Source organism: Pseudoliparis swirei, chromosome 18 (genome assembly GCF_029220125.1).
Source record: "Pseudoliparis swirei isolate HS2019 ecotype Mariana Trench chromosome 18, NWPU_hadal_v1, whole genome shotgun sequence".
In the NCBI taxonomy this organism is placed as follows: domain Eukaryota; kingdom Metazoa; phylum Chordata; class Actinopteri; order Perciformes; family Liparidae; genus Pseudoliparis; species Pseudoliparis swirei.
Genome location: NC_079405.1, coordinates 28,254,509 through 28,271,429, shown reverse-complemented (window position 1 = coordinate 28,271,429; position 16,921 = coordinate 28,254,509). Strand labels below are relative to the sequence as shown.

Below are 16,921 nucleotides of genomic sequence, written 5' to 3'. Positions count from 1 at the left end.
GATTCGGGTCAAAATGACCCTAAGGCAACACAAGGGTTAATATTCATTTTTACTTCGAGCTGCTGTGACGACTGGTGGCAAATATGAAATAAGAAGAGTAATATTTAAATTGGGAAGAAAACATTAATTTAATGCATTTTACACTTTTGAAATTGTTAATTTACACATAAACACGACAAGCTCAAAGTTTAAACTAACTAAGAAGCTATCGGCTTCACTTTTAACTTTAATAACATGAAACTTGCTCATAATCTTTTTTATTATACTCATTAAGATGAAAATAACATTCATTTAATGCATTTTACACTTTATTCTGAAATTATTACATTATACATGAACACAAAGTTTAAATATTTGACCTTTAATAACATGAAACTTGCTCCTAATCTTTTATTATTCTACTCATTACCTCGAGCTGCTGTCACTGACATGAATGACCCCCCCTCATGTATCTAGTGCACACTTTAATGCATGCTATTTTCACATGGTAGTAGTTCTACTTTTACCTCGTACAGATCTGACCCCCCCCCCCCCCCCAGCAGCTGGTCCTCAGGAGGGTCCAGGTCCCACATGACCCCGGCCTGCGTCAGCTGGGTCTCAGACGACGTGTTTGAGGCTCAGGGAACATCTTAAGAACTTTACTGATGATAATAATGTTGATGGTTTAGTGCAACTTATCGACCAATGGCTGCTCTGTATGAGCCCAAAAATGTGGATTTAGAAATTTGATGTTGGCTACACAACCCTAAACCTCCAGAGGAACTGTGTGTGTGTGTGTGTGTGTGTGTGTGTGTGTGTGTGTGTGTGTGTGTGTGTGTGTGTGTGTGTGTGTGTGTGTGTGTGTGTGTGTGTGTGTGTGTGTGTGTGTGTGTGTGTGTGTGTGTGTGTGTGTGTGTGTGTGTGTGTGTGTGTGTGTGTGTGACTGAAGGGAGGTAACCATTGGAGGAGCAGATCTAAAATGTCAGCACAGAGACGATCATTGTTTTCTTTTCAGTGGAGAGAGAGAGAGACAGAGAGAGAGAGCACATTGATGTCGTCATGTGTCCTCTCAGGGTTCAGCCCATCTCTTTGACCCCCATTCACTCGACTTCCCTTCCTCGCTGTTCCTCTCTCGTCTTCCTCTTCCTCACTCGTCTTCCTCTTCCTCAGGACGACATTGGGCTTTCGTGTGCAAAAGTTCCAGTCTGGAGGGGAATGACGTGAGATCACTCCCCCATGAGGGAGGAGGAAGAGGAGGAGGAGGAGGGTTAGAGGGGCTGAAGGGAAGCCAGAGGGAATGGGAAGGGCCTGACATCAACAAGTCAAAACAGCTGCCCCCTTCTCCCCCATGGAGAGCCTGATGGAGAGAGGGAGGGAGGGAGGGAGAGAGAGAAGGGAAGAGTGGAGGGTCTGTGGAGAAGAGGGGAAGGTATTGGCAAGTGGAAAGAGGGAAGGAGAGGCGGTGAGCGGTGTAAGAGGAGAAGCTGTGCTTTGGTGACACTTTTTGGGAGGGGTTGTAAGAAGAGAGGGGGAGACGGGGAGGTCTGGAGTGGCTGTCAGGGAAGAGGGGCAGAGGTGTGAGGAGTCACCGGGGAGGAAGGAACACGTTGGAGGGGAAGACGCTGAGAGCAGGAAGAGGAGGAGGACGAAGAGGAGGAGGACCTTCTGGAGCTCTGGAGTGGAAGCAGCGGAGAAGAGCTGAAGAACTTAAAGACGGGAGGATCGAGCGATGGGCTGCATTCACAGCACCGGAGGAGGGATGAAGACACGAGGAGGACCCGGGACCGGCCCGGGGGGACCCGACCCGGGAGGACCCCCCACGACCCCGGAGCCCCCGCTGCATCCCGACATCATGCACCTGGCCGAGGTGAGTGACACCTGCACAGTGTTTATCCTCCCATTCTCTCTCTCTCTCCCTCTCATGTTCTTCCTCTGGGTTTTTGCCAATACGTTTGCATACGATGAACATGTGCTTTTCAGGTCCATCAGATGCTCACACAGTCACATTGTATACTGTATATTATATATAAAATATTATATGTTGTATACTATGTATAAAATATTATATGTTGTTTATTATATATTATATGTTGTATATTATATATTAAATATTGTATATTATATATTAAATATACAGGACTGTCTCAGAAAATTAGAATATTGTGATGAAGTTCTTTATTTTCTGTAATGCAATTAAAAAAACAAAAATGTCATGCATTCTGGATTCATTACAAATCAACTGAAATATTGCAAGCCTTTTATTCTGATTTATTGCTGATTATGGCTTACAGCTTAAGAAAACTCAAATATCCTATCTCTAAATATTAGAATATCATGAAAAAGTATACTAGTAGGGTATTAAACAAATCACTTGAATTGTCTAATTAACTCGAAACACCTGCAAGGGTTTCCTGAGCCTTGACAAACACTCAGCTGTTATAAATCTTTTTTTTACTTGGTCTGAGGAAATATTAAAATTTTATGAGATAGGATTTTAGAGTTTTCTTAAGCTGTAAGCCATAATCAGCAATATTAAAAGAATAAAAGGCTTGCAATATTTCAGTTGATTTGTAATGAATCCAGAATGCATGACATTTTTGTTTTTTTAATTGCATTACAGAAAATAAAGAACTTTATCACAATATTCTAATTTTCTGAGACAGTCCTGTATGTTGTATACTATATATAAAATATTATATATTATATGTTGTATATTATATATTATATGTTGTATATTAAATATTATATGTTGTATATTATATGTTGTATTTTATATATTAAATATATATTGTATATTATATGTTGTATATTATATATTATATGTTGTATATTATATATTAAATATTATATGTTGTATATTATATATTATATGTTGTATACTATATATTATATATTATATGTTGTATATTATATATTAAATATTGTATATTATATATAGTATACTGTATATTGTATATTAAATATTGTATATTATATATTGCATATTTATATTATATACTTATATTAGATATTATATATTATATATTGTATATTACTCGTTGTATTCGTCCGCGCCGACTGGTTGTAACACGCGACTCCACGATGAAAATAGATCCACGCTGGTGGAAGATCCACTTGATCCCGCCCCCTGGGGGGGGGGGGGGGTTCAGGGTTCAAGAGGAAGTGGTTTGGGTTACCCGGGTTCTGACCCGCCGCCGCCTGCCTGGCTGCTGCCGCTATTTCAGAACCAGGACTCCGAAAGACTTTTGATATGGGACTCAAATACAAGTAGTGTGTGTGTGTCTGTGTTTGTGTGTGTGTCCATTGGCCGTGCACCAGAATGTGTGTGTGTGTGTGTGTGTGTGTGTGTGTGTGTGAGATCCCTCAGAAAGAACTTAATTGTCACTTTGCTTTTTCACACGGGGAACTTGACTCACATCACATGTGGCTTCAAATCCCCTTAAGCCCCGAGTGTGTGTGTGTGTGTGTGTGTGTGTGTGTGTGTGTGTGTGTGTGTGTGTGTGTGTGTGTGTGTGTGTGTGTGTGTGTGTGTGTGTGTGTGTGTGTGTGTGTGTGTGTGTGTGTGTGTGTGTGTGTGTGTGTGTGTGTGTGTGTGTGTGTGTGTGTGTGTCCGTGCCAAATTATGATAGCTTGGTCCCAGCTGAATGGGTGGAGGAATGAAATATGTCATCCATGCAACCAGTCCAGGAGTTCTCTGTTGTTGGTTTTGTCTGTTTCTGTCTCTCACACACGCACACACGCACACACACACACACACACACACACACACACACACACACACACACACACACACACACACACACTTATTCCCACACCTATTTGCAGCGTTTTCATGGCTGTGTGGAGGCGACAGCCCCGACTCACGCAGGTTATAAATACCCCGGACTCGCCACCTGCTCCTGTCCCTTCGTGTGTGTGTGTGAGGAGGTGCATGAGGACCTCCACCCTGTTGGTGGTGGTGAGGAGGTGCATGAGGACCTCCACCCTGTTGGTGGTGGTGAGGAGGTGCATGAAGACCTCCACCCTGCTGGTGTATGTGAGGAGGTGCATGAGGACCTCCACCCTGTTGGTGTTGGTGAGGAGGTGCATGTGGACCTCCACCCTGCTGGTGGTGGTGAGGTGGTGCATGAAGACCTCCACCCTGCTGGTGGTGGTGAGGAGGTGCATGAGGACCTCCACCCTGCTGGTGTATGTGAGGAGGTGCATGAGGACCTCCACCCTGCTGGTGTATGTGAGGAGGTGCATGAGGACCTCCACCCTGCTGGTGTATGTGAGGAGGTGCATGAGGACCTCCACCCTGCTGGTGTATGTGATGAGGTGCATGTGGACCTCCACCCTGCTGGTGTATGTGAGGAGGTGCATGAGGACCTCCACCCTGCTGGTGGTGGTGAGGAGGTGCATGTGGACCTCCACCCTGCTGGTGGTGGTGAGGAGGTGCATGTGGACCTCCACCCTGCTGGTGTATGTGAGGAGGTGCATGAGGACCTCCACCCTGCTGGTGTATGTGAGGAGGTGCATGAGGACCTCCACCCTGCTGGTGTATGTGAGGAGGTGCATGAGGACCTCCACCCTGCTGGTGTATGTGAGGAGGTGCATGTGGACCTCCACCCTGCTGGTGTATGTGAGGAGGTGCATGAGGACCTCCACCCTGCTGGTGGTGGTGAGGAGGTGCATGAGGACCTCCACCCTGCTGGTGTATGTGAGGAGGTGCATGAGGACCTCCACCCTGCTGGTGTATGTGAGGAGGTGCATGTGGACCTCCACCCTGCTGGTGTATGTGAGGAGGTGCATGAGGACCTCCACCCTGCTGGTGGTGGTGAGGAGGTGCATGTGGACCTCCACCCTGCTGGTGGTGGTGAGGAGGTGCATGTGGACCTCCACCCTGCTGGTGTATGTGAGGAGGTGCATGTGGACCTCCACCCTGCTGGTGTATGTGAGGAGGTGCATGAGGACCTCCACCCTGCTGGTGGTGGTGAGGAGGTGCATGTGGACCTCCACCCTGCTGGTGGTGGTGAGGAGGTGCATGTGGACCTCCACCCTGCTGGTGTGTGTGAGGAGGTGCATGAGGACCTCCACCCTGCTGGTGGTGGTGAGGAGGTGCATGAGGACCTCCACCCTGCTGGTGGTGGTGAGGAGGTGCATGAGGACCTCCACCCTGCTGGTGTATGTGAGGAGGTGCATGTGGACCTCCACCCTGCTGGTGGTGGTGAGGAGGTGCATGAGGACCTCCACCCTGCTGGTGGTGGTGAGGAGGTGCATGAGGACCTCCACCCTGCTGGTGGTGGTGAGGAGGTGCATGAGGACCTCCACCCTGCTGGTGTATGTGAGGAGGTGCATGAGGACCTCCACCCTGCTGGTGTATGTGAGGAGGTGCATGAGGACCTCCACCCTGCTGGTGTATGTGAGGAGGTGCATGTGGACCTCCACCCTGCTGGTGTATGTGAGGAGGTGCATGTGGACCTCCACCCTGCTGGTGTATGTGAGGAGGTGCATGAGGACCTCCACCCTGCTGGTGTTGGTTCCCGACCCGCTCCTCGCCTCCTCGTTGCTCTGCATGCTTGCCGAGTGACATCACGATTGGCTGCGGCCTCCAAAAGGGGGCGGGGCTCTGCAACACTGCTGATAGTCATGGAGCCTCTGAGCGCCACTCAACTCAACTTCCTGTTTATAGTATTTACGGCTCATAAATATCACAAATACTTGTGCAGTCCAGTGCAGACAGGTCAGATGAGGGATTAAAATACTCGCTCGTGTGTGTCCTCCCTCCCTGTTTGCTCATGTGCTCGTGGAAATAGGGAATAGAACCCCCACGCTGTGAGATCCACGAGTCATTTTGTTTGTTTATTCTACATTTAATGATATATTTAGTCATTATTTAACAGATTAGGACGTGTGTGTGTGTGTGTGTGTGTGTGTGTGTGTGTGTGTGTGTGTGTGTGTGTGTGTGTGTGTGTGTGTGTGTGTGTGTGTGTGTGTGTGTGTGTGTGTGTGTGTGTGTGTGTGTGTGTGTGTGTTTGTGTGTGTGTGTGTGAGGTCTGGGGACTGCTTTAGTTGCAACACAGAGCAGCATTCATAAGGTCATTCACAGTGGAGCTGTACTCCTCTCTGACCACCAGGGGGCGCTGTTGGCTCAATGTGGAACTGATGAGTGTTGACGTATTGAAATATGAGTTTAACTGTATCAGGACCAATGCAACGATATTATTAATATGTGTAATGCAGCTTTACTACAACTGGGCCATAAATCTTGAATCGGCCACGATGAAGATGACAGATTTATCATTTAAACCAAATGAAACAGAAACAATCTGTTCAGTGGCTGAGCTATAGACGTTTAATCTCACAAGAAAACCTAATATTCAGATTTATTGTCGATTATTTTACATCTTGATATTATCCAGATTTATTAAATCTTTTAAAGAAATATTATAACATTATTGCAACATTTCTGATGTCGAAGAGGATTCAGATTTATTTTGATTTTATTATTATTTCTTTTTAAGTCATTTCCAGCTTGTTGCTCTGCAGCTGATCTCAGGTCAGCGTTCAGCTTCATGAAGGGAGTCCCACCCATTCAACCAGTTCCGTAATAACTCACATACCCTCTTTTTGTTAGGTTCACACACACACACACACACACACACAGAGAAATACATAAACACATACAAAGAAAAAGACACAAACACACACGCACACAAAGAGAAAAACATAAACATACACACATACATACACGCACGCACACACACACACACACACTCAGAGGAAGACACAAACACACACACACAAAGAGAAAGACACAAACACACAGATACATACACAAATACACACACACACAAACACATACATACACTCACACACACAAGAACACACACACACATGGATCCCGTGCTGTCCAGTGGAGGTCATGTGTCGATAGTCCGATGCTGTGATCAATACCCGGCATGAGGTCAGTGATCAGGACACTCAGGGTGACGGCGGTTACATCAGACAGGAAGTGATGTCATCACTATAACAATGGAGGCAGCGGGGGGTGTCAGGACACATGGCTTGTGTTATGGTGTTCTCAGGGTTCATCAAACACTCACGGACACACTGTGTGTGTGTGTGTGTGTGTGTGTGTGTGTGTGTGTGTGTGTGTGTGTGTGTGTGTGTGTGTGTGTGTGTGTGTGTGTGTGTGTGTGTGTGTGTGTGTGTGTGTGTGTGTGTGTGTGTGTGTCGGCTCACATACTTTGATCCATATGCTGTATAATTAAAGAAAGATGTTTAAATTAAATTACATTCATTTACTGTCTTGCTGAGAGTCAAATGAAGATCAGCCAATGAGACTCTTTGGTGTCGGCCGGTCAACAAAAAAAGAATCCCCCCCCCCCCTCACCCACCCACACACACACACACACACACACTCTCCAACCCATCGGAAAATATACAAAATGCCTGAGCTGAGAAACGTTTTTTTCTAAGACCAGAGGAACAGGAAGAGAGAGTGTGCAGGTACACCTCTCTCTCTCACTCTCTCTCTCTCTCACACACACACACACACACACACACTGTCCAAAGACATTGCTTTGGGAGAGCATTAATACTTTTTATAGAAACATTATCCTTCTTTTCACCAGGGCACTTAAGTGTTGCTTTATAAAGACTGGGACTGTGTGTGTGTGTGTGTGTGTGTGTGTGTGTGTGTGTGTGTGTGTGTGTGTGTGTGTGTGTGTGTGTGTGTGTGTGTGTGTGTGTGTGTGTGTGTGTGTGTGTGTGTGTGTGTGTGCGTGCGTGCGTGCACCAACGTGCGTGTTTATACGTTTCTTTCAGGGTTTTACTTTATTATCTCCTCTGTCGTTTATATGAATTCTGTTGCCGAGCATAATTCTCAGGATGAGTGCAGGATGCAATCCCGGTTTCTTCCACCAGGGGGCGACAACGCCTCCGTCACAGTGAAGGCTGCAGTGGAAATACACGAGGCAACGTGTGTTGCGCAATCTGGTCCTAAACCAAAAAGTATTGGGCAAACTCAAATTGTGACCTGATGTGTTTTACACCGAAGGGAATTAACAAAAATTCTGATGGCAAACCATGTCACCTCAGTCTGGAACGGCTGAAGCATCTAATGTGTGTGTGTGTGTGTGTGTGTGTGTGTGTGTGTGTGTGTGTGTGTGTGTGTGTGTGTGTGTGTGTGTGTGTGTGTGTGTGTGTGTGTGTGTGTGTGTGTGTGTGTGTGTGTGTGTGTGTGTGTGTGTGTGCGCAGCTTGTCGGCGCGGGGAGCCACGCCTTCACGGAGAAGAGCTTCAGGAGGAAACGGGCGTGCGACGTGTGCAAGCAGAGCATCGACAACCCCGGAGCTTTCTGCAAAGGTGAGTCCATCTCAGACTGACCGCCCACCCCCCCACACACACTGACCCCGGAGGTCACCGTCACCTCAGTAACACGTGCGCTCTCCTTCCTGCAGGGTGCAAGGCGGCGGTGCACAAGGCGTGTGAAGCCAAGGTAAGCCTCCTCATGCGTGTGAGCTGTGAGTGAGACGGGTGCACTGACCTGGATGTCTGGTGGAAGAAGACCCCCCTAACCCCCCCCCAACCCCCGAACTGAAACCAGCCAGTCGCGTGTTAACGAGGCTCAGCAGAAGCTTCTGTCCTCAAACGGCTCTGATGCGGCGTGAGAGGAAGATTTAAATAATCATATTCACATTGTAATAGAAACCAAAAACAGACATGAAACACTGCAGAACATGTTCATGCATCATCATCATCATCACCATCATCATCATCATCATCATCATCACCATCATGGAGAACCTGCAGCCTGGTGGTCACTGCCTCAGAATCAGAGATCACGGCCATCACAAACAATCAGAAGTTCATATCCATCATAAAGGATAAAGGAGGCGGGGCTTCATCTCCACACAGACAGTTAAGTTCATATTCATCATAAAGGAGGCGGGGCTTCATCTCCACACAGACAGTTAAGTTCATATCCATCATAAAGGAGGCGGGGCTTCATCTCCACACGGACAGTTAAGTTCATATCCATCATAAAAGAGGCGGGGCTTCATCTCCACACGGACAGTTAAGTTCATATCCATCATAAAGGAGGCGGGGCTTCATCTCCACATGGACAGTTAAGTTCATATTCATTATAAAAGAGGCGGGGCTTCATCTCCACATGGACAGTTAAGTTCATATCCATCATAAAGGAGGCGGGGCTTCATCTCCACACGGACAGTTAAATTAATATCCATCATAAAGGAGGTGGGGCTTCATCTCCACATGGACAGTTAAATTCATATCCATCATAAAGGAGGCGGGGCTTCATCTCCACATGGACAGTTAAGTTCATATCCATCATAAAGGAGGTGGGGCTTCATCTCCACACGGACAGTTAAGTTCATATCCATCATAAAGGAGGCGGGGCTTCATCTCCACACGGACAGTTAAGTTCATATCCATCATAAAGGAGGCGGGGCTTCATCTCTACACGGACAGTTAAGTTCATATCCATCATAAAGGAGGCGGGGCTTCATCTCCACATGGACAGTTAAGTTCATATCCATCATAAAGGAGGCGGGGCTTCATCTCCACACGGACAGTTAAATTCATATCCATCATAAAGGAGGCGGGGCTTCATCTCCACACGGACAGTTAAGTTCATATCCATCATAAAGGAGGTGGGGCTTCATCTCCACATGGACAGTTAAATTCATATCCATCATAAAGGAGGCGGGGCTTCATCTCCACACGGACAGTTAAGTTCATATCCATCATAAAGGAGGCGGGGCTTCATCTCCACACGGACAGTTAAGTTCATATCCATCATAAAGGAGGCGGGGCTTCATCTCCACACGGACAGTTAAATTCATATCCATCATAAAGGAGGCGGGGCTTCCCTCATAGAACCAGGAGCCTAATCTCAGTTGTTTTTGAGTGGATCATTTAATTATGAGGGGATGTGTGAGAGGGAAGCTCTCTCATCGCTGGCTCTCCCGTGACCCTTTGACCCCGTGACCCCGCTTGCACACACACACACACACACACAAGGGGAAAAACTTCTCACAATTTCACTTTGCATTTATTTGTGAGATCAAATCAGCTCAAATCCTGTTGGATTTATGACAGGGGGGGAGGGGGAGGAGTCTCCCTGCCCCTGGCTCCTCCCCCTCACTCCCACTGTAACAGAGTAAATCACCGGGCTCCGCCAGCTGTCGTGCCCATGTATTAAAAGAGGATTATTATTATTTCCGTCATGCTCGTTGCCCCCGGTCACCGCCACGATAGCCCCAAAACAAGTCTGGCGAGAAAGAGAGAGAGAAGAGAGAGAGAGAAGAGAGAGAGAAGAGAGAGAGAGAGAGTGATCGACCCGGGTGACAACGATCACTCTGGAGAGGAGAAGTCTGAGGGGTAAATATAGAACATAACAAGAGAGCCGTAGATGCCTGATGTGGGGGGGGGGGAGGCAGCTGGGGAGGTGTGTGTGTGTGTGTGTTATTCATAAATGTAGGGGGGCATTGGATCACGTTGTGTCTAGTGCTTCTTGTATGTCAACATATTGCTTCCTTTCTTTCTTTCTTCCTTTCTTCGTTTCTTTGTCTTTGTATTTAATTTTTTTACTTCTGTCCTCATCCCCATCTTTTTTATTTCTTTCTCTTTTTCCTGACGTCTCGTCGTCTCAGTGAAAGCGTCTCTCGCCTCCTCCGAGGTGTCCTTTGTCTTCACGTGTTCCGCCGACACTTGTTGTTGTTGTTGTTTGTGAGCCCCGTCTGATCCGGCCTCTTTGACCCGGGTCACCGGAGAGGTCGCCGGCCATCGGCGCCGTGCACGGCTGCCCAGCACTGTGCACGTGGGGGGCGTCGATGTGCGCGCACGTGCACGTGGGCTCGTGCACGTTGGAAGGGAAAGCACTCACGCTGTCGGCATGCTTCACTGTCTCTCTGTGTGTATGAGCGGGCAGAGAGAGAGAGAGAGAGAGAGAGAGAGAGAGAGAGAGAGAGAGAGAGAGAGAGAGAGAGAGAGAGAGAGAGAGAGAGAGAGAGAGAGAGAGAGAGAGAGAGAGAGAGAGAGAGAGAGAGAGAGAGAGAGAGAGAGAGAGAGAGAGAGAGAGAGAGAGAGAGAGAGAGAGAGAGAGAGAGAGAGAGAGAGAGAGAGAGAGAGAGAGAGAGAGAGAGAGAGTCCCACTCCCCAGACAGCTCAGAGGCAGACGGAGGACTGGAGCTGCTGGCGGAGGTAAAGACCGTCTCTCTGTTTTCATAGCGGAGCTCCGTTCATCTTTATTCTATTTATCGGGTTTCTAACGACCTTCAGGTTCGTGACCCTGAGAACGCTGCATGTGGTGCATTCAGGAACCAGAGAGGATTGGGTTCTCTGGGATTGAGAAACACACGGGTTTTAATTATTCATCACCCAGAGTGAAATATTGACTCTTTAATGAGAGAGAGCGACGTCGAGGGGAACCGAAGCCAAAGGCCTCCGCGCTCACAAACATCTACATGGACAAGACTGTGAATATTAGTGCGATAGATGAGATGAAGAAGTCGTCTAAATGGATGCTAAACTTTGCTTTCTTTTAATTTGGAGGTGTAAACTCTGTGTACCATCAACACTCTGACCTGGAGGACCATACATGCTTTTAAATGTACAATATTGTGAATATTGTACATTTAGATGCATCTATATGTACAATATTGTGAATATTGGTGCGATAGATGAGATGAAGAAGTCGTCTAAATGGATCTTAAACTTCTCTTTCTTCGATGGAGGTGTGAACACCGTGTCTCTGGAGGAACACACATGCATCTACATGGACAATATTGTGATCATTGTACATGTAGATGCATGTGTGTGTATTGTAGTGGATGCTGTTATTTGATGGACACACACACTCTGTGTACCTCCTGGATGACGGAGATCTGCCTCCATCAGCGCCGTGTCTCTGACCCTCACGACCTCACTGATGGACGCTAATGCGGCGCCGCGAGGGCCGCCTGCAGCAGCTGCGCCGCTGACGGATTAACTGACTGACGAGCCGGCGGAGGCGGAGCCTCAGGCAGAGGTGGAGCCTCAGGCGGAGGTGGAGACTCAGGCAGAGGTGGAGCCTCAGGCAGAGGCAGAGGTGGAGCCTCAGGCGTCGGCGCCGCTCGTGTCGGGTTCTGGATCTCCGGCTCTCGTCCAGATAGCGCTCATCTCTCCCGGTCGTCTCTCCTCCTCTGGAGCAACAAGTTGCCTCCACCTCTTCTGTTGTGTGTGTCCACGGCAACGGGAAGGGGGCGGAGCTTCAAGTGCACGCAGGTGGAGAACATGTGACCTTGTTTTACGGAGGGACGGCGTTGTTGTTGCTATTTATAACCACGTGTGCAAATAATTACCACGGTTCATTTAACTTTACTGCTTTCGTCTTATCAATAATTAAGTATGACACACGCACACACACGCACACACACACACACACACACACACACACACACACACACACACACACACGCACACACACACACAGATGGGTGCATGTTGATGTTTACTCTTTGCTTTTCATTTCCTGAGAGCTTAAAGCCGAGCGAGACGTGTTTAATATTCCAGGAGTTACACGACTCCTCTTTTTTACTTTTGGAGGCGGGGCTTCTGGAGCTCATTTCACTCTAATTTTACGATATTTGTATTCGTTGATTGTCACGTGTTGGATTAATAACACGGAGCGACGTGTGTTATGTTTAGGACTAGATGCATGTTGCCGTGATGCAGTGAGTTACAGTCACGCACAGTGTGTGTGTGCGTGTGTGTGTGTGTGTGTGCGTGTGTGTGTGTGTGTGCGTGTGTGTGTGCGTGTGTGTGTGTGTGTGTGTGTGTGTGTGTGCGTGTGTGTGTGTGTGTGAGGCGATGGATAAATAGACACATTGAGCCTTTAAGTGTCCTGAGGGACGCTGTGATCTAAAATAAGAAGCTCTATTGAAATAGCTCCGTTAAATCTCTGCTGCGTGTCGCGGTCAGCTGTCCACCTCCCTCTCTGTCCTCCTGGACGCCGTCCTGAGGCCTTCTTCTTCTTCATCTTCTTCATCTTCATCTTCATCTTCTTCTTCTTCATCTTCTTCATCTTCACGTCCACTCTCCGGAGGGTTTGTGGTACCTCGTGTCCTCCTCTTCTCCAGGACCAGACAGTGGCTATTCTCCTCTCTCCTCTCTCCTCTCTCCTCTCTCCACTCCCCTCTCCTCTCTCCCTCTCCTCTCTCCACTCCTCTCTCCTCTCTCCTCCTCTCTCCTCTCTCTCTCTCTCCACTCCTCTCCTCTCTCCCTCCCTCTCTCCTCTCTCTCTCCTCTCTCCTCTCTCTCTCCTCTCCTCTCTCCTCTCTCTCTCCTCCTCTCTCCTCTCCTCTCTCCTCTCTCTCTCTCCTCTCCTCTCTCCTCTCTCTCTCCACTCCTCTCTCCTCTCTCCCCTCCTCTCTCCTCTCCTCTCCTCTCTCCTCTCTCCTCTCCTCTCTCCTCTCTCTCTCCACTCCTCTCTCCTCTCTCTCTCTCCTCTCCTCTCTCCTCACTCCTCTCTCCTCACTCCTCTAACGCTCGGTTATCTCGTCTTAGACTCTCTTGTCTCAGTCACCTCCAGCGTCTCTGTAACTGGGAGGATTCAGCTTTGTGGATTTAAACCTCAGGCAGGAAACTCTCTGAAGATCCAGTCTAGATTATTGCCAATCAATCAATCAATCAGAGTTGTAGCTGATCACATGTCAAGAAGTAGTGAGACATGCTCATCACAACTTCATTGTGTCGCATTTAGAGTAAAGCCAGTCGTGTTGTTTACAGTCTTTGTGCTAAGCTAAGCTAACGGCTGCGTCAGTCACACCTCTGGAGAACGGGCCCAAACCAAACGGAGACAAAGACGAGAAACGCTCGAGAAGCTGAGGCGAGACGCGGTTTATTAAATGAGTGAAACGTGTGACGCGAGGCCCCCGAGGTGACCAGACCCCGGCCCCTCGAACCAGATGGCTGCAGCGTACAGTCCGCACGCATTAATGAAGAGCCCGAGGGTGTGTGTGTGTGTGTGTGTGTGTGTGTGTTTTGACACACGTGTGCATGTTGTCTCTGTCTCCTACTGTTCCTTCCTGGAGCCTCGACCACTTTATCCACTTAACTCCCGTTATTTAACCCACTGAGAGAGAATTCTCCCCGATGGGTCATTAAATACATTGTTCGTGTTAATTCTAAACCTTACAAACATATATATATATATATATACATATATATGTATGTATGTAAGTATATATATATATATATATTTATATCTATATCTATTTAATATATATATATAACTATATATATATAAATATAAATATATATATTAATATATATATAATTATATATATGTATAAATAAGTATATATATATATATGTGTGTATGTATTAATATATATATATATAAATATATAATATATCTAAATATATATATTAATATATATGTATATATAAGTATATATATTAATACATATTAATATATATATTTATATGTATTGATATATACACTACCGTTCAAAAGTTTGGGATCACCCAGACAATTTCGTGTTTTCCATGAAAACTCACACTTTTATTTATCAAATGAGTTGCAAAATGTATAGAAAATATAGTCAAGACATTGACAAGGTTAGAAATAATGATTTGTATTTGAAGTATTAAATTTTTTTCTTCAAACTTTACTTTCGTCAAAGAATGCTCCTTTTGCAGCTATTACAGCATTGCAGACCTTTGGCAGTCTAGCTGTTAATTTGTTGAGGTAATCTGTTGAAATGTCACCCCACGCTTCCTGAAGCACCACAAGTTGGATTGGCTTGATGGGCACTTCTTGAGGACCATACGGTCAAGCTGCTCCCACAACAGCTCAATGGGGTTGAGATCTGGTGACTGTGCTGGCCACTCCATTACAGACAGCAAGCTGCCTGCTTCTTCCCTCAAGAGTTCTTCACAATGTGGAGGTGTGCTTTGGGTCATTGTCCTGTTGGAGGAGGACATTGGCTCCAATCAAGCGCTGCCCACAGGGTATGGCATGGCGTTGCAAAATGGAGTGATAGCCTTCCTTATTTAAAATCCCTTTTCCCTGGTACAAATCTCCCACTTTCCCAGCACCAAAGCAGCCCCAGACCATCACATGACCTCCACCATGCTTGACAGATGGTGTCAGGCACTCTTCCAGCATCTTTTCACCTGTTCTGCGTCTCACGTTCTTCTGTGTGATCCAAACACCTCAAACTTGGATTCATCTGTCCAGAACACCTTTCCCAATCTTCCTCTGTCCAATGCCTGTGTTCTTTTGCCCATACCAATCTTTTCTTTTCATTGGCCAGTCTCAGATATGGCTTTTTCTTTGCCACTCTGCCTAGAAGGCCAGCATCCCGGAGTCGCCTCTTCACTGTCGACGTTGACACTGGCGTTTTGCGGGTACCATTTAAAGAAGCTGCCAGTTGAGGACCTGTGAGGTGTCTGTTTCTCAAACTAGAGACTCTAATGTACTTGTCTTCTTGCTGAGTTGTGCACCGGGGCCTCCCACTTCTCTTTCTGCTCTGGTTAGAGCCCGTTTGTGCTGTTCTCTGAAGGGAGTAGTACACACCGCTGTAGGACATTTTCAGTTTCTTTGCAATTTCTCGCATGGAATAGCCTTCATTTCTAAGAACAAGAATAGACTGGCGAGTTTCACATGAAACTTCTTTTTTTCTGGCCATTTTGAGAGTCTTATCGAACCCACAAATGTGATGCTCCAGATAATCAACTAGCTCAAAGGAAGGCCAGTTTTATAGCTTCTCTCATCAGCAAAACAGTTTTCAGCTGTGCTAACATTATTGCACAAGGGTTTCCAAGGGTTTTCTAATCAGACATTAGTCTTCTAAGGCGATTATCAAACACAATGTACCATTAGAACACTGGAGTGATAGTTGCTGGAAATGGGCCTCTATACACCTCTGGAGACATTTCATTAGAAACCAGACGTTTCCACCTAGAATAGTCATTCACCACATTAACAATGTATAGAGTGTATTTCTGATTGATTTAATGTTATCTTCATTGAAAAAAACAATGCTTTTCTTTGAAAAATAAGGACATTTCTAAGTGATCCCAAACTTTTGAACGGTAGTGTATATAAGTATATATATATACATTTATATATATATATTAATATATCAATGTATATTTTTATATATATATATAACCCTAACCCTGCTGCTTGTCTTTTAGGTGACTCCCACCTGTCCCTCGACGTCAGACCTGGTGAGTTGTATAAGTAGTAATAGTAGTACTAGTAGTATTCGTAGTATTAGTAGTAGTAGTAGTAGTAGTGAGTGCACACATAGTTTTATCCTCATCCCAAACCTCCCGTGGACTCACTCTCCTCCCGCTGCCCCTCAGCTCGGCTCCTCCAAGGCCACGCTGCAGAGGAAGAGGAGCTCCTTGCCGAGGTACCGAGAGGCCACGCCTCTAGGCAAAGGTCCAATCAGCGTGAAGCAGGTGAACTAACACCGTGACACTGTGCAGGAGTAAGAGTGTGGAGCAGGTGATGGAGAACGTGATGGAGCGCCACTACGACTTTGACCTCACCTACATCACGGAGAGGATCATCTCCGTCTTCTTCCTGCCGGAGCTGCAGGAGCAGCACTACCGCAGGAACCTGCAGGAGGTGGCCTCCATGCTCAGGTCCAAGCACCAGGACCAGTTCTTGGTGAGTCCAGAGAGAAACTGGATCTATAAACGTCACGACGGATTAAAACGTTGCATTAAAATCAATTAAACGTGCTTTAATTGAATTGTTGTGTCACGAGGTTACTGCTTTAAGTTCTTATGTTTCACCAACAATCAGTTGAAAAGGTATTGAACCTTTTCTTTCTTTCGGTTCTTCAAAGAACCAGAAATGGATTTTTCAAAGGTTCTTTGAGACACTTTAATGAAATGGTTCCTTAAAGAACCCTGGTTTGAAAGGTTCTGTGGAA

General features: G+C 46.5%; 1 protein-coding gene across 2 annotated transcripts in view; it reads left to right on the top strand.

Moving 5' to 3' along the window:
- Window positions 1–1,643: 1,643 nt before the first annotated feature.
- Window positions 1,644–16,921, top strand: part of LOC130208646 (tensin-2-like) — a 31,418-nt gene continuing 16,140 nt past the window's right edge. The window contains exons 1-6 of one of the 2 annotated variants that reach the window (XM_056437898.1): window positions 1,644–1,846; window positions 8,222–8,327; window positions 8,423–8,460; window positions 16,173–16,205; window positions 16,344–16,393; window positions 16,470–16,653. In XM_056437898.1, coding sequence (XP_056293873.1) covers window positions 1,709–1,846; window positions 8,222–8,327; window positions 8,423–8,460; window positions 16,173–16,205; window positions 16,344–16,393; window positions 16,470–16,653 — 549 coding nt within the window. In that variant the 5' untranslated portion in view covers window positions 1,644–1,708. Of the gene's footprint in view, window positions 1,847–8,221; window positions 8,328–8,422; window positions 8,461–12,073; window positions 12,252–16,172; window positions 16,206–16,343; window positions 16,394–16,469; window positions 16,654–16,921 lie in introns of those variants that run through there. The other variant, XM_056437899.1, reaches the window with a different exon arrangement.